Source organism: Chenopodium album, chromosome 6, assembly GCF_948465745.1.
Source record: "Chenopodium album chromosome 6, dcCheAlbu1.1, whole genome shotgun sequence".
Lineage (NCBI taxonomy): Eukaryota > Viridiplantae > Streptophyta > Magnoliopsida > Caryophyllales > Amaranthaceae > Chenopodium > Chenopodium album.
The window spans coordinates 47,869,187-47,887,613 of NC_137839.1; the positions used below are offsets into that span (position 1 = coordinate 47,869,187).

The 18,427-nt window shown below is 36.4% G+C and overlaps 1 protein-coding gene and 1 non-coding gene across 2 annotated transcripts; one reads left to right on the plus strand and one right to left on the minus strand.

Annotated features, from left to right (window-relative positions):
* Window positions 1–10,773: 10,773 nt before the first annotated feature.
* LOC145637504 (small nucleolar RNA R71) lies at window positions 10,774–10,880 on the minus strand. Its single transcript, XR_014114280.1, has one exon. It is a non-coding gene; the product is annotated as a small nucleolar RNA R71 (small nucleolar RNA).
* A 10-nt stretch (window positions 10,881–10,890) lies between these two features.
* On the plus strand, window positions 10,891–13,891 carry LOC145636928 (uncharacterized). The gene is made up of 3 exons (XM_081688460.1): window positions 10,891–11,314; window positions 11,604–11,728; window positions 13,451–13,891. Exons 1-3 carry the CDS (start codon window positions 10,891–10,893, stop codon window positions 13,889–13,891), a joined length of 990 nt encoding a protein of 329 aa, XP_081544586.1.
* Window positions 13,892–18,427: the final 4,536 nt, after the last annotated feature.

An 18,427-nucleotide genomic window follows, 5' to 3' on the forward strand; every position in this document is an offset into this window, starting at 1 on the left:
ACTAAACAAAAACACCAACACCCCCAAGCTTGTTTCAAAGCCAAAATCAAAATCACAATCATATATACAAAAAGCGTAAGAACGCTTTCCCCCAAGCTAAAATAAAGAATTGTCCTCAATGCTTAGGGAGAAAACCACTCACAACAAAATATTATTTAACTTTTGCAAGTTTTCATTTTTATCACATTTGCCAAAGCTTTTTGAATTCGCTTTGAATTTCTCATTTTTAAATTTTTATTTCCTTTTTTTTTTACATAATTTCATTGTCCTCGCCTCTTTTAACTATGGACAACTTTTTCAACATGCATATGCTTCTTATTCACATAATATTTGCAATACAAACTTGCTTACATTGAAAGAACTACACAATCAATCCCAAACACCAAAACTTCAACAAAAGAGACCAATGTTTCACAAAAACCAATGATGGAAATAAGAAACAAAAGGCTAAAAAGCTAAAGACGTGGCTTGAAAAGAAGGGTATAAGGCTCAAATGGTTAGAAAGAAAGCAAATGTAAACCCAAAATAAAGAAAAGAAAACTATACTAAAAAATTAAAAATTACCACCCCGAAAAGATGCCTTTGTCCTTTCTAAGTGGCTCGGTCGCGATCTAGGGAGATGAAAGCCAAATTCTAGATAAAAGTATATAATAGGATCAATATCTAAGGATCCATGCACCGCTTAATCAAGAAATGTTGAAAGCAAGAAGAAATAAATCCTCACATGGTTGTAGCAAAAACTAACCATTAGCTTTAAATCCATCAAAGGGAGTAACTCCATCTTACCACAAACAGATAGAATCCGGTTTCAAGGCCCCAAAAGGTATAAACTGCTACCTTAGCATACCTTATCCTATAGTAAACCATAGATACTCTCAAAACATGCACACCGATACAACATAGGAAGTTATTCATTCAAATGCAAAAGCTCGGATGGTATTGTGTCTAAATACAAAATCTAAGAAAATAAAAAGGAAACAAAGCCTCAAAATCTTTTTGTATTTTCATATTTGAAAGAAAAAGGGAAAAAGAAAAAAAAGATAAAGAGAAAGGAAAGGAAAAGAAAAAGAAAAGCGCAAGAATGCAAGCAAGACAAGTAAAACCCAATCGACGTACAAGTGGTCATTCGACAATATCGCCAATGACCCCAAACACTCTAAGGTGTTACAGGGCAAATAACCTCTAACAATAAACTCGTCCTAGACTAAACCTATTATAAGAAAACAAGAAAGAAAAAGAAAAAGAAGAAATAGAAAGATCTCACTGGGTATTCCAAGCAAAGCTAATGATGAAAATGATAAGAAGCATAAACCTTCATTATATCACATAAGCAAAACTAAGGATAAACAAATCCAAGTGAGAAAAAAAGAGCTATATTTTAAAAGAAATTGTTAGTAACTTCCAAACAAACACTCGAATTAACTTAAAGAGAAGAACATGATCATAGAACCAAAGAAGTGAAATTATATAGCAAAGAGAAAACTCGTCGATCCAGAAAGCAATCAACCAACAAGGAAACAAAGATCAATTAACATACCAATATCATATCATCATCATAAGAAAACAACCACACCAGACAGAAATCATCATAAATCATAAGCAGAATTGAGACACAAACTTGAAGACAGAGCCGTAGTGAACCATAGAAGTAAGTGGGAAAACAAAGCAGCACAACAAACATAAGAATACTCCCCCAAGACTAAAATAAGCTACCACCACTCCAACCCAAGAGAAAACCAAGTAATAAATAGTAAAAAGAACAACACCAATGCAAAACAAGCATAAAAGGGAGGGTAGGCAGTATGACATCACTCGGCACTATGGTAAGGGGTAGAATGGGTACTCCCCTCACCAACCTCAAATCAAACATGGCTTACTACATCATCTTCCTCCATTGGACTCTTACCTTTCAACCGAATCTCCCTGATGGCCTTGTCCTTAGAAAAATAATGGGATCAATCATCTAGGACTGGCTAACCCGAGAGCCCCCATTAATAGAAAGTCTCAAGATTAGGGAATGGGTTTGGGTTAGCCGGGTCGTATGCAAAGTCATAGCCTTCGGGCTTCTTATAGTCGTAAGAGGTCTCCATAATCGCATGTGGGGGCACTTGGGGCCCCTCCCAATAGGGATAGCACAATCTAGGTCCATGGGCCAGATCATACAATAAATATTGAGGTATGGGTCCCTACTAGACCGGGAGGTAAGGATAGTTAACATAGAGCTCAATCTCCCCCCTCATTACATGCATATCATACACTTGTCTAGCATGGTAATCATAGCCTAAAACAAAGTCATTCCCTAAAGGCGAAGAATTCAAAACATTAGCAATGGAATCGATCTTTGCATGCAAAATAGACAAGTCACAAGTAGAAAAAGAAGATGAAGATGAAGGGATCAAAGGTGTACCTCCCTGGGACACCGAGGGCAACTCTGGAGTGAGATCATGGATAGGAACACAAGGGTTGGCACGGAGATTGGGCCAAAAAGCTCGCTTGAGAGCGGGGTCAATGGGCCACTTGGCAGGCCGCTAAGGGAGAAAAGTGTCGGCGCATGGAGCGGTGGCCGCCGGGTGAGGAATGAGGCACCAATCGATCGTTTGAGAAACCTTCCAAATGAACAATTCCTCATTAGTAGTTAGCTCCAAAAACATTTGATTGATCAAAGCATATATGTTGAGGAGGTCAGAGGGGGACTTCTCTCGACGGTCCCTAATAAGCTCAAGAGATAATATCATTTTCTCATACTTCTTGTTGAGAGAAAGGGCAATGATGGTGATTAAGCCACCCATTTGGATGGTTCCTGAGAGGAAAACACCATCATGAATATCGATGAACTGATATATCAATTAAGTCCCATAATCATGAACCTAATTTCATCTTCAGGATGAGCTGCAAGCCATAATTAACTGAGTTCTTCTCTCGAAATTGCACAAAGAGACTCCTTTGAGAAAAAGGCATAAGTGAGCAACCGGTTAAAGTATCTCAAAGCCGGGTGAATGATTGAGGCTGCCTTGGAGTATTGAGGTTGGTAAGAATCCTCAACAGAGATCTCCCGTCACCATCGGCCTTCATTGTAACCATGATGGTTTTCCAATTCCTTAAAAGCCGGATAAATTTAGTCATTAGCATCCGAAGGAATGGGAAGCTTGAAAACCTCATTGAAGAAGGAAAGAGGAATGGAATGGTCATTGTTGAATTATTGGAGTGTCAACGTACAAATAGTCTCACCATCCACCTTTTCTTCATGTAATTCAAGAGAGGAAAGAAACTCGAAGGTGAGGCGAGCATAATTCGGAGCATTCAAGCTAATAAATTCCTCCAACCCAAGATTCCTAGCCAATCTCCTCACATATTCATCAATACCAAGAAGTGTAGTCGTCAAACAATCATAGAATCTAGTTGATAGAAGCTTTCGGGAAGAAAGAAGGAAAGAATTATCTCAATGATCTCCCTTTGTAAATTCAATGCCGTAGGTTTCACTCACATTTGGTGGTGGCGGTACCACCGTACGTGAATTAGAGCCATGGGCTCGCTTGGGACGACGAAGGGGAGCCATGTACACAAACAAATCAATACAATATGTTAAAGGTATGAAAGATATGGTGCCCACAAAAAGTTGCATAAACAAAATCAATGAATCCACAACAAGTATTGAGCTAGAATGAATAATATGTCACATATCAAGGATGTAAACACTTTCAAATCACAATGTAAGCAAGGATTCACAAATCAAATAACAACAAGGAGTGAGCAACAACATCATACAAAGAGGATAAGAAACATTCGTGAGCCCTATGACTACATAAAAAAGGGTGAAGACCAACAATGGTGGTAACAATATAGTAGCACAATCAAGCAAAATTATAGCATCACAAGTTCATAAATTCACCAATAATCATCATGAATGCAAAATATAGGGTTATATAATAGGGAAATTTGAATCACCATTAAAGAGTACTTCATGACATTAAAATTGAACTACACAAAACAAGGTGTGAAATTTATCATGAAATTCAATTAAAATAGAGAATTCATACCTTGAGTGAAGTTCTAATTCAAATGAAATGGAGAACTAAGAAAAACTTAAAGAAAATAACCCCAAACTTGCAAGGTTCAAAAACCCCAATAAAAAATACCCTAATTCTCAGCTTTGGAGAGAGAACAATTTCAAAGCATAAAAGTGAGAAATTGAAGTAATTATCAACAAAGAAAATTAAAAAATGATGATTATATGATGAAATGTAACAACGAAAGTGAAAATTCTTGAACACTACTAAGAAAATTTGAAGCAAAATGAAATAGGAGAGAGAAAAAGAGAGAAGGGAGTTCACTTAAGGGGAACGCAGCAGAGTTGCGCACCCGCGCTAGTTGCGCACGCGACCGCTCCCTTCTTGGTTACTTATGCTCGATCAATACTTGGTGCGGACATCGGTGCACACAATACCCATGATGATGATAAACACTAACTTAGGCAGTTTCAAAAACCCATTTCTTGTGGGTTCAACATCCACAATTCATGTGCCCACCAACTTGAACCTATTAAAGCTTAATTCTTCTCAAACCCTCCAACAAGCACATTGCATGGATACTACAATCTTCAATATATGCTACCAAGGTTGTTTGGAAACCAACCTCGATCTTCTAAAAACTACCTAAAATCACAACAAACAAAGAAAGAGGTTAGTTCATAAGCACCAAGAAGAAAGATAATATCAAAAGGAAAATGGAAAGAAAGTTCGAAAGTCGGGTTGCCTCCCGAGAAGCGCTTGTTTAACGTCATTAGCTTGAAGTTCTCCACCCCTTCTCAAGGGGGATCGAAGAGAGTCATTCTATGAACAAGGAAAACAAAAACACCATAATATACTTCTTGAACCGGTGGCCATTCCCTTTGAAAGGAAATGGTGAATCCATTGAAGAAATTTCCACAACTCCATTAGGAAAGACTTCTTGCACCATGAAAGGACCACTCCATCTAGACATGAGCTTTCCATGGAACAACTTTAGCTTTGAATTGTATAGGAGGACCTTGTCACCAACACAAATCTCCTTTCTCTCGAAAAGCTTGTCATAAGCTTCCCTAGAATGCGCTTTGTAGGTGCTAGCACAATCATGTGCATCAAGGCGAAGCTCTTCTAACTCATTAAATCTAACCACCATTTTGAAGGAGTTATGTCTTCGATAAGTGCAATTACTAGATATATCAAAGATCACAATCATGGAGATAATTAGTTCATTCTGTAGGGTCGTCAATGTTTGTTGCTAGATATGACAATTGATCTTTGGGTTGGTTAAACAGCCCAAAGCCTTATAAAATGGATCCTATGATGTTACACAACAAGGGTATTGGGTTGAACAAGTAAAAGGTTCATTAATGGGCCTCATGAGGATATGATAAGCCATGTAAGGAGTAGGGCTAGTGTAGTTTGAATTGGGTTAAGTGTTTGGGCTTCAAATGGGCTCTAGTTATATATGTGATATATAAATAGAGGCCATGCCTAGGGTTGACATAAGTCATAATCTACTCATATAGTAAATTGTGAAGCAAGCAACCAAACACTTTAACCCTTATCTCTCTCATTCTCCCCTTTGTCCGTACAGTACGGACACCGGCGCACGGTGGATGCACGGTGGTGGTGATGGTGGTTCGTGGCTTGTTTGTCTCCTTTCTTCTCCGTTGAAGGTTGATTGAAGCGTTTAATCACGACTAACTAGCATTAGTGGAGGTTTAAGTTGTGCCCGTGGACTAAGTAGAAGAATCACGCTTGGGGTTCTTTATCTCCCATTATTCTTGCTCGATCGCACGTGGAACCACGCTTCAAAGTTACAATTATATGTTCTTTATGTGTTATGCATTAGATCTTGGGATTAGGTATTGTATGAATATGATTCATGTTTATTCCGCATTTAGTACCTATAAACTCCTACAATGGTATTAGTAAGCCTATGCATGTACATATATTGAATATTAATTCTTTGATAGTCCACATATTTAATTCAATTAGGAGGGAGAATAATTTAATTATGGGTCAATTATTATTTTAAATGTGATTTAACAACATAGAATCATTAAAATTTGTTTAATTTTCTCCAAATTAGCCATGAAGAGACTCGAATTTTACCCCTAATCACTCGAAAATTCGAACCCCCCACTCTATTTTTTTTTTGAAATTTTCAAAACCCTAAACCCTAATTTGTGAAATTTGTGTTTTGATTTTGATTTAATTCGATAGTTATGTGTTTAAAGAATTTAATCTATTTGATTTCATGTTAAATTATGAATTTTCATGATCAAATTATTTAATTTAAGAGTTAAATTAAATTGGGGATTAATTTCATGAAGAACCCTAATTTCAAGATTGAATATGAGTTAATTTTGAAATTAATTGGACCACATTAAGATTAATTTAATTTTAACAAAATATGTTTTATTTTATTTAAATTAAAATAAAATAAAATTTTTTAAAGGTTTTAAGTAGCGGCAACCGCGGCTGGGTGGTCCGGAGGGAGGTCGGGGCGGGGGCAGTAGTCGGGTCAAGGAGGTGCAGCAACAGCAGCACTGTGCAAGAGTTGTGCGGCACTACTGCTGCTGTGCACCGCTGCTAAGCAGCGTACACCTCACGGTGTACGGCCACACAATGGTGGCTGGTGCACAGTTTTTTTTTAAAAAAAAAAATTATTTTATTAAAAATCAGATTTCAAAATTAAAATTTAAAAGATAAGTTTTGATTTTGAAAAGATAATTAACAAAGTTAAAGTTGTTAATTTTGTTATGATTGGATAATTATGGAGCAAAAGATTCTATTTGGATAATAATTTATTTAATGAGATTATCCCATAATTATTTTGGATAATAATTGATTTAAAATTATGTGATTGGCTAGGCAATTAGGATAGAATCTCCTAAATTTTTTAGGATAATCATGGAAAATAAATAAGATTTATCTTCCATAGTAAAATATGATTTGGTTCTATCTCTTACCTAAAATAAAATATTTGATATTTTATGATTGGTTAGAAATAATATGTGATATTATCTAATTGCAGTAATTAATTAAAATATGAGATATTTTGGAGCCATGTTTCCTTAATTGTGAACATTCAATGTTTTAGTTTAGGAAATCATGATGAGTGTTTTATTATGTGGCACTTTATAATATATGGTATTATATATTGCTATACATAGACTAGTATGACCCATAGATTCTAAATACGATCTGCGCATCGTTTCGTATTTTTGTAATATAAATATGGTTTGCGTACCGTTAAGTATTTTTGTAATTTATTTTATTTTATTTAAGTAGTAGATAGAATAGAATAATATTACAGGTTGCAATTGATCCAAGAAGTCAATGGAGTGGAGGCTCAAAGTAATAAGATGGATGAGATCCAGAAGATTCATGTGGGAGCATTTTTCTGCTTTATTAGTTTTCTTAGGATTAAGGGGCCATACTATGTCATGTTTTATTTATGCATTAGTAGATTATGCATGTTAGATTTATTTTATGTTGTGTGATGATGCACTAGAGTTCACTATATTAAAATAACAAACATAATGAATCTAAGTCCCGGTAATATTGAGGTTGCTTTTCCAATTAAAAACCCAATAAAGCCTTCGATATTTATGATGGGTCATGCCAAAGCTGGGTGCCATATTATATCTTGGGGAAGTTGGGGTAAATCAAGTTTTACAATTTTAATTGGTTATACTCAACAAGGTTACCTAAAGAGTTTAGAACCTTGAAGCTAAGGGTAATAATTAAGCATGTGATGATTAATTATACAACCAAGATTTACAAAGAGTTGTAATCAGTAAAGAGTTTACTCACCTTGAAAATGTAATGGTTGATGGTAGGGCCAAATTCCGGTCAATTATTGCACAAATAAAGGGTCTTGGAATCACTTAATTCAAATTGGGATCATTTAATTGAATAAAGTGTTTTTAATTTACCAATTTAATTCGCTTATGGTACTTTAAATTTTATTAAACATAATTGAATTTTGCATTTACTTACAAGTAATATGTCGATCTAATTTTTATTTATGTAATCTCCTCGATTGAAAATAAAGTTGAGAAACGTTCTCAAAAGGTTAAAAGATAATCCATAAACCAATATTCTAATTTTGCTAAGATGGTTCTAAAAGGCAAGTTTTAAACCCATGTCAAATGTCTAAGGTTGGTTTTATTCAAAATGTTTGAGTAAAATGCCAACACATCTACATTTTAAAAAGTGTTTCAAGGGATATAATGAGATGGGAGGTACAAACCCTCTAAAAGACAAGTATAGAAGTCCAATAAAATCTCTTATCTTCAATATGATTGAATATAAGAAAGTGATTGGAAATCTCTACGATCAAAAGTTGATCAAATGATATTAATCCATTTCATATAGAGTTAAATGGTTGATTAAACTCTAATATGAGTAATGATGGAATAGACTTAGCAAAATCATGAAAATGTGCTTAAAGTAGTTAAGCAAAGCATCTTTGAACCTAAGAGAAGTGTTCTAAGTGGCTCAAATGGGAAAGGTTTAGGAATATGTGAGGATTACATTAAGAAGTTATAGGCCAATAAATGCAAACAAGTTGCTACTTCTCAAACCTAAACTACTTATATGCTAACAATTCCAATTGATTAGAAACTACCTCATACAGTTGGAAGGTAAAAGAATGGAAATGTTCCAACTTAAGAAGTATATTATGGAAATCGATTTAGCATATTGCTACTTCTTGGACATATGATGTCTTGTTTAGTTCATTCATTAAACAATGTGGTTGAACTAAAGGAAGAAGTTATGGCTAAGGGAGAAATAAATCTACAAGTTTGCAAGCAAATGTTGCTACTTCACAAGTAGAATCTACAAGTCTGGAAGCAAAAGTTGCAACTTTACAAGTAGAACTTATATTTCACCTTTCCTAGTTGTTGACTAGAATTAATTAAATGTTATTCATTCTTGTAATTATCAAAACATGCCCATTTAATGTTAGTAATGACTAAGCATTGAAGATTCAAAAACATGGACTAAATGTTATTCTATGCTTCATTGAGTCATAATATGTTTTGAATTGCTAAATAGGTTTAAAGTTCTACATGATATAAATTATTAAACCATTTCCATATAAATTGTCTCTAAAATGTCAATTAATTCGAATGAAAAATGAACATTACATGCGAAAGATCCAAAGGGATGGACTTTCAGTATCATTAGATTATGAATCTATTGATATATGTAAGTATCATTCTAATTTGAAACTTTGACAAAGTCACCATTTAGAAAAATGTTGATGCAAACTCGAGGTCGAATGCATATCGATGTAAGAAAACCAAAGGTTCAAAGGCTAGAGACGGACAACGAAACGCCAATTGTGATATGATCACTTGTGCTTAGGTGAAGCATAACTGTGAAAGTTTTGAAAAGTTCAAAACGTCTACTACAAAGTTCAGAATGAACTTATAATGATGAAAGTTTGACTCAAGACATTTACTTTTCAATACATTCAAAATATTACAATATGATCGTAATAATGAGAATTAAGCCAAGACCTTGAAGAACATCCAAGAATTGTGAAATCGTTTTACTACAAACTCCGAAAGAAAACCTTGTGAAGTGTTTATAAAGGGAGCTATCAATCTATATGATATATATTTTGATAATGGATGAAAATTACCTATATTCCAACCATTGGTCAAGGGATATACTTTTAAGATAAGCTACAAAACTAAAAAAAACTATATATGTCAAATCAAATGTAGCAAAGACTCCATATATGATATGGATAAGAAGAGTTCTTATAAAGTCTTTTTACAAAGCAAGGAATAAAAGTTGTATTACATCGTTTAATGCACGATCAATTCCTATACAGAGCACGGGGTACTACTACACAAATCATACTTAGAACAAAATGTTATTGCTGAAGCAGGTGCCCTTATGGAAATTGTTCCAAATGGTCAAGTGGGAGTAGTATAAATCTCGAAAGAGCTCGAGAAAAGCAACAAACAAATGTGGTTCAAACCATGATTGGTTCACCCTATGCTAAATGTGCCTCCTTAAAAGGCAAGTGGGAGTATAATGATCTTTAAAAGTTTGAGAGACTTAAAAGAGTTCAAGAACGGTGATTTCGAAAATCTTGAGAGGCTTTAAAGAGTTAAAAAAAGGTGATGCTGGGGGCTAACAGTTTCATTATAGTTATTTGTGATTCGTTTTTACTAAGCTTTATTTGTTGCTTCGGCTATTGTCTCTTGTGTTCTTGATTTCTCTGCTTTTAGTTCTTTGTTGCATGGAAACTCGACGTTCAGGGTCAGACGATTTAATTCCACTTGATTCTGAAATCGAAGCAACTGCAAGGAGACGAGGAGGTAGAAGAAGAAGGAGAAATCAAAACCTTAGAAACATGGTCGATCCAGGAACAAAGTCTCTTTTGGAGTATGGTATACCTGATACCACAACCGGACTCCTCTCCAGCATTGTCAGACCACCCGTTACTGCTCATAATTTTGAATTGAAACCACAGTTCGTTCAATTCATCTCTAATGATTCATTTGCAGGCACGCCTCATGAGTGCCCTATCATTCACATTGATAGTTTCTTGGAGAAGTGTGATAATATGAAACTAAATGGTGTTACAAATTATGCTATTAGACTTCGCCTTTTTCCTTTCTCATTACGGGATAGGGTGAAGGAATGGTTGAGAGATGAAGGAACTGGCTCTTTTGACACATGGGACAAACTGGTGAAAGCTTTTCTAGTTAAGTTCTTGGGACAGGAAAAGACTGCAAGGTTGAAAAATGAGCTATCTACTTTCGGGCAGTCAGATGATGAGTCTTTATATGAAGCATGAAGGAGGTTCAAGCGATTGCAGAGACAATGCCCTCACCATGACATTCCTGAATGGATGTTGATCCAAACCTTTTACAATGGTTTAACTCATGAGTTTCGAATCTATATTGATGCCGCATCTGGGGGTTCTCTTCTGACTAAGAACCCAACTGAGGCAAAGGAGCTAATTGAGAAGATGGTGGCAAATGATAATAACCATTCAGAAGGACGACGTAATGTTAAAAAGGGAGGTATGCATGATGTTGATGCTCTAACCCTTTTAACTAGTTCTATGCAGGCATTGACAAGCAAGTTTGACAAGTTCCAAGCAAAATCTTCTGGCTCACCTATTGAAACTTGTCAAATGTGTAATGTACAAGGTCACATTGCCCCTGATTGTCCACAAAATTCACATGAGATGTCGATTGAGGAAGCCAATGCATTCTGCACTTCAAATCCCAAAAGGCCATATGATCCTCATTCAAACACATATAATGAAGGTTGGAAACATCATCCAAATTTCTCTTACAAGAATACCCAAGCTTAACAAAAATCCACCACCACCACCACCTCAAAACAACAATTATAATGCACCACCTAGTTTCTAATCAAGACCACCTCTAGTCCAACAACCTATGCAACCACCTCCACAAAAAATCCAACCTTGAGTTAATGATAGAGAACTTCGTTACCACAACGAACAACAACATCCAACAACTACAAGCTCAGAACAAGCTCATGGAAAATAAAATAAGTCAACTTGCTCATCAAGTTGGCCAATCTTTGAAGACTCCGGGCGCTTTTCCGGGTCAAACAGAGCAACCAAGGGGCATATGAATGATGTGACTTTGAGGAGTGGAAAGCAGTTAGAAGATCCTCCCATGAGGGAACCATCAAAGGAGATTGTTGAAGAGGTAGTGATAGGTCGTCGTCGAGCCTACCAAAGATAAAGTCCTATCTTGGTCTCACTAGCTAATAGCAAGGGTAATAAAGGGTCGAACCCAAGAGAGGCGTTGAATCAACCACCGAGATACTACCGTTTAAACAAGCTAAATAAAGTCGAAATTGGTTTGGTTTTATGTAGCATGTACTAATTCAAATCAACTAATACTAAGGGGTGATTAACAATAATTAGAGAGTTCTAGGGCTCGGGATATACCACTCAATTTTGTCACAAATCACAAATAGCATGTAGCAAACAATGATAAATTAAGGGGATAATATAGGGGAAGTCATCTAAAGCACCCAACTACTCTCTCAAGCTAGAGGGATTACTTGAATCATGAATACAACCTACTCTCGTGGTTACAAAGCATAAAACAAGTATTAAACCATAATCACGATGACAAAAAAACATTCCCTTGACTGGAAATTCCTATTATCATGGCATTTCATGTCAAATAAGCATAAGGGAGCTAACTCAAATTCATCTCTTGATCCTTCATTGAGAAATCTTAGATAATAGTTCTAGCAATGGCCATATACAAGAACTAAGCAACTAAACCACTTAAGCTCAACTAATTAACACCCAACAATTACCAATATAACACATGCAACAAGTAATTAGTGACTACATTGAGGGTTTTACCCAAACCCTAGAAAATTAGACTACTCACAATCCATGGAGAATAAAGAAATTAAGGGTTTCAGGTAACTCATGAACAAGAATTAACAAAAGATTAAGCTAAATAACAATATAAGCATACAAGAATTAAGCAAGAAAATTAACAATCAAAGCAATTAAAATGGAAGAGAGGAGTGAGAAAAATATTACTAGAAGCTTGAACTTTAATAACAATGGTGGAACTTGACTTCTACAATGATTGAGAATGAAATTTCCAAGCTAATAATTATAATCTAACTAATGATTTGAGAATATTTGTTTTTCTACAATTACAAACTAAGAGGAAGCACTAAAAAATTGGATCCCCCGTACAAAATGAGCTAAGAAGAGTATTTATATGACCCCCAAATAAAAAAGACGGAGAAAACAAGAGTCAGGCTCGTCTACAGGTCGGCACGGACGTGCCAAAGGTTTCCCGGACGTGCAGACCTATTAAAATACGACCAGTAGCTACTGCCTGACCTTGCACGGACGTATTTCATTTGGTACGGACGTGCGGTGACTTGCATGGACGTGGCACTTATTGGCACGGACGTGCAGCCCTTTTCTAGCGAAACATCTTATTTTCAGAAGGTCATAACTTCTTCGTTACGCATCAGAATAAGGTATGTGACCAGTCGTTGGAAATCTCTTGAGATGAAATTTAATCTTCAATTTGAATCACTTCAAAATGTTGAGTGGAACAAAAGTTATGGTCAGTTGAAGTTGACCTTAGTGCAAAAATCCTTCCAAAACTTTTCAAAAGCTTTTCATTTCTCTTTAAGGCACTCATCCTTCTTCCTCCATTGCTCTATCAACCAAGCTTTCCCTTCTCCTTGTTCACTCATGCTTGATCACGTCCATATATAGTGCTAAAAATAGCTACATTACATCAAAAACACAAACAACCCGTGAAGCATGGATGGTACCAAATTTGTATAAAAATAGGATAAGTAGTAAACTTTGATGTCGAATAATTACAAAAACAAGGTTCAAAAGTACCCTAAAATCATACCAAATAACAAGTTATCAGGTAATCACAAAAGAGAAGGTGGTCGATGGTACCGCGATTGAGGAAGAGCCAAAGGCATCAACTCCACCACCAGTTATTCCATATGTGTCGCAAGTTCCTTTCCTACAAAGGTTGGCTCAAGATAATTTAGAGAAGAAGTATGGAAAATTTCTTGATATTTTGAAGAAGCTTCACATTAACATTCCATTCTTAGATGCAATATCCGAGATGCTATCTTATGCAAAATTTTTAAAGGATATGCTCTCTAACAAGAAGAAGCTAGAGGAGAATGCTACTGTTGCGTTGAATGCAGAGTGTAGTGATATTTTGCAAAATACACTTCTTATGAAATTAGGTGATCCGGGTAGCTACTCAATTCCAGTGAAGCTTGGGGATATAGAGATCAACAAGGCATTATGTGATCTTGGTCCAAGTGTGAGTCTCATGACGCTCTCTATTTGAAAGAAACTTCAAATGGGTGAATTAAAAGCCTACGCGCATGTCTCTACAACTTGCGGATAGGTCGGTAAAGTTTCCTTTGGGTATACTTGAAGATGTTCCTCTTCGTGTGGGAAAATTCTTTATCCCATGCGATTTTGTTATGATGGTAATGGAGGAGGATGCACATGTCCCTATTATACTTGGTAGACCATTCTTAGCCACTGCAGGTGCAATCATTGATATGAAGAATGGAAAAATCACTTTTGAGGTGGGAGACGAGAAAATGGAGTATTCACTCTTGAATGCTATGGGAACTCCTTCCATGAGAGACTATTTTCCAAGTGGATGTCCTTGACGACTTAGAACGTGAGCAAATTCCCTTGATCAAGATGGATGATGCACTAGAAACGGTGTTGGTGGGAAGTGCCAATGAGGAAGATTGGGAAACAAGGGAGTACACGCGACTACTTGAGGAAGGAAAAGCAAATCCAACCACCGCTCTGGTGAAGGAAGTCCTTAGTGTATCAAGTGTCGGGGAGAGTACTACGCCTCCCAAGGTAGAGTTGAAACCCCTTCCCTTTACTCTTAAATATGCATATCTTGGTCCTAATAATACATATCCTGTTATTGTTAATGCTGAGCTTAATGACACAAAATTAGAGCAATTGAACACTTTTTTGAGAAAATATTAAAAGTGTTATTGGGTACACCATTGATGATATTAAGGGTATTAATCCCTCATTTTGTATGCATAAGGTAATTCTTAAGGACGATCATACCTCCTCCATAGAACCTCAAAGACGAATTAATCCAAATATAATGGAGGTAGTTAAAAAAGAGGTTCTTAAATTGCTTGCTGCAGGAATAATTTACCCTATCTCAGATAGTAAGTGGGTTAGCCCTATACAAGTAGTTCCAAAGAAAGGAGGTATGACCGTTCTCAAGAATGACAAGGGTGAGCCAATCGCCACTAGAACTGTTACAGGTTGGCGAATGTGTATTAATTATAGGAGGTTGAATAAGGCTACCCGAAAGGACCATTTTCCCCTTCCCTTTATTGATCAGATGATTGAACGTTTGGCTAAGCATTCCTTTTTCTGCTAATTGGACGGATACTCTGGTTTCTTTCAAATTCCCATCCGTCCATGCGATCAGGAAAAGACTACTTTCACATGTTCCTATGGAACCTTTGCCTATCGACAAATTCCATTTGGATTATGTAATGCTCCAACCACATTCCAACGTTGTATGATGGCAATTTTCTCAGGTCTTATTGAAAATTAAATGGAAGTTTTTATGGATGACTTTTCTGTCTACGGAACTTCTTTTGATGTATGTCTTGAAAATTTGGAAAAGTTGCTCCATAGATGTAAAGAAGTCAATTTAATTTTGAACTGGGAAAAATGCCATTTTATGGCGCAACAAGGAGTTGTTCTAGACCATGTGGTGTCACATAAGGGTATTGAGGTTGATAAAGCAAAGATAGAGGTCATTGAGCGATTACCCCCTACTAAATCTGTAAAAAGAGTTCGGAGCTTTCTTGGTTATGTAGGATTTTATAGATGATTTATTAAAGATTTTTCGAAAATCGCTCAACCTCTAACCGAGCTTTTGGCTAAGGATGTCCCATTTGTATTTACTGATGCTTTTCTTGAGGCTTTTGACAGGTTGAAGGAAGCTTTGATCTCCGCTCCCGTTATGCAACCCCCGGAATGGACCCTACCGTTTGAGATTATGTGTGATGCTAGTGACTATGCGATAGGGGCCATCTTGGGGAAACGGAAGGATAAAAAATTTCACGCTATTTATTACTCTAGTTAAACTCTTGATCTGCTCAAATAAATTACACCACAACTGAAATACTTAATGACTAAGAGTCACGCCAAACCACGGTTGATTTGATGGGTCCTTCTGTTGCAAGATTATGACATCGATATAAAGGACACAAAAGGGACTGAGAATGTTGTTGCAGACCATCTTTCTCGTCTCCTTTTCGATAATGGGGATGGAGATGACCTCCCCATTGATGATTATTTCCCTGATGAACATTTATTAGCACTTTCTCAAATTGAATCACCTTGGTATGCTGACTTAGCTAATTATTTGTCCATAGGTACATTGCCTCATGGTTACTCATCTCAACAAAAGAAGAAATTCTTTTATGAGGCAAGGCGACATTTTTGGGACGATCCATTCTTTTATAGGCTATGTGCGGATGCAATGATAAGAAGATGTGTTCCAGTAGGTGAGGTAAGAAAAATTATTTCTCATTGTCATGACTTACCTTGTAGTGGACATGCAGGTCATACAAAAACGGCCCCGAAGATTTTACAATGTGGTTTCTATTTGCCAACTTTGTTCAAGCACGTGTACTTATATGTCAAGGCTTGTGATCGTTGTCAACGGACCGGTAATATTTCAAGGAAGCACGAGATGACACTCAATAACATACTCGAGGTTGAGTTGTTTGATGTGTGGGGTATAGATTTCATGGGACCATTCCCTTTTTCCTATGGAAATCGATATATTTTAGTAGCCGTGGACTATGTCTCAAAGTGGGTTGAAGCAATTTCTACTCCAACCAATGATGCTCGTGTGGTAAGTAAGTTTTTCAAAAAAGTTATTTTCCCTTGTTTCAGTTTACCACGTGTGTTGATTAGTGACAGGGGAACACACTTTTTGGAGCATCAATTTGAAGCAATGTTGAAAAAGTATGGAGTGCAACACAGGCTTGGAATTGGCTACCATCCACAAATTAGCGGTCAAGTTGAGGTGTCCAACCGAGAAATAAAATCTATATTGGAGAAAACAGTTGCTAGGACAAGGAGGGATTGGTGAGTTAAGATTGATGATGCGTTATGGGCTTACCGAACGACATTTAAAACGCCAATCGGTACCACTCAATATAGATTGGTGTATGGAGAGGCATGTCACCTACCCGTCGAGCTAGAACACCGAGCATTTTGGGCCATCAAGAGTTTAAATTTCGATGCTCAAGCAACGGGTGAAAAGAGATTGCTACAGTTAAATGAGCTCGATGTGCTCCTTCTTGAAGCCTATGAAAGTTCAAAGTTGTACAAAGAAAAGACCAAAAGGTGGCATTATAAAGGTCTTGTGAGAAGGGAATTTAAGGAAGGAGATCAAGTCCTTTTATTCAATTCATGATTGAAGCTATTCTCCGGTAAACTTCGTTCTAGGTGGTCGGGTCCATTCAAGGTTTGTAAAGTCTACCCCTATGGCACTATTGAATTATGGAACAAAAATGGTGGTACTTTTAAGGTGAATGACCAGAGACTAAAACACTAACGAGTTGGTGATCAAATCGATGAGAGAGTAGACATCACGCTCTAAAATCCGGCAAAAGAAAGTTGAGCAAAAAGGTGGTCGAGCTTATGACCATATAAACAAGCGCTAAATGGGAGGCAACCCATTTCTTTTCTTTATTTTATATTCTTAATTTTTTTTTCCATTTTTTTTAAAGTTTATTAACTCTTTTTTTGTTATTATTTTGTATTATCTTAAAAAAAACGAGCTTAAGGTGTGAAAATCCCAGCCAGGCACGTCCATGCCTCTAAGCAGCATGCCCGTGTCATGTTGGGTAATTTTAAGGCTAAAGTTTCTGATCTTGGGCATGCCCATTCCTGAGGGTGGCATGCCCATGTCTCACAATCTTATTATCTTGAAGAGCAATCCAAGATAGCAAACTAAAGGCTCCTTCCTCTCATATATATTTTTTTCTCTCTCTTCTTCCACCATCACACACACTCTGCTCCCCTTTCTCAATCCAGTATAACCCACTCCTACCCCTCAAAAATCATCAAATTTTCACATTTTACTCATCAATTCTTCAAGAATTTGATCCTATTACTATTACTGTACTCATCTACCAAAAATTCCCCATCTAAACTCACCATTAAACCCCATACTCATCAAAATTCCAAAACCCTATATTTTCAAACGAATTTAGGGGTTTCCTTTTTGGGTTTAATTGAAGCAATTTGGTGAAGTGGGAAGCACATCAAGAGGATCAAGGCTACACAATCAATGATAATTGTGGGTATTAAAACTTTTATATAATCTCTCCACTCACTTTCTCTCTCTTCAAGTTTCATGAATATTACTTGTGAAATTATTTGGTAAACTTGTTAGATTGTGATTCTTGTGAGTGAACCTTGACTGTTGCTCTTATTAGTGTAGTTTTTGGGTCAACTTTGTTGAGTAATTTGGACATTTGTGCTCTAATTAGGTATGTAGATGATGCTTTCTTGAGAATTATGAATGTGGTTAAATTTGCTCAATTATAGTGATAATTGTTGTTGATTGTGGGTAATTGAGAGTTTTCAAGTGGCTACATGCTTACAAATATTGGTTTTTCATGACTTATGAAGCAGGACTATTGTATTTGTGATTGATGATTCTTGTTGATTATGGTGCACTACTTGACTTTATTTCACAACTTGAATTAATTTAGAAAAGTCAAGCATTGTGGTAGTTCTAGGTTACCTTGGTTATTTTCTAGTGTGGAATTTTTGTTGCGTTCTCTTGATTGTTTGCTTC

What these genes read in the sequence shown, in the direction of transcription:
- LOC145636928 (XM_081688460.1), top strand. Translation starts at nt 10,891, where the DNA reads ATGTTGATCCAAACCTTTTACAATGGTTTAACTCATGAGTTTCGAATC. An exon ending in TTCAAACACATATAATGAAG is followed by an intron (nt 11,315 to 11,603) that starts GTTGGAAACATC and finishes CAATCTTTGAAG; the next exon opens with ACTCCGGGCGCTTTTCCGGG. An exon ending in CAAAGGAGATTGTTGAAGAG is followed by an intron (nt 11,729 to 13,450) that starts GTAGTGATAGGT and finishes ACAAGTTATCAG; the next exon opens with GTAATCACAAAAGAGAAGGT.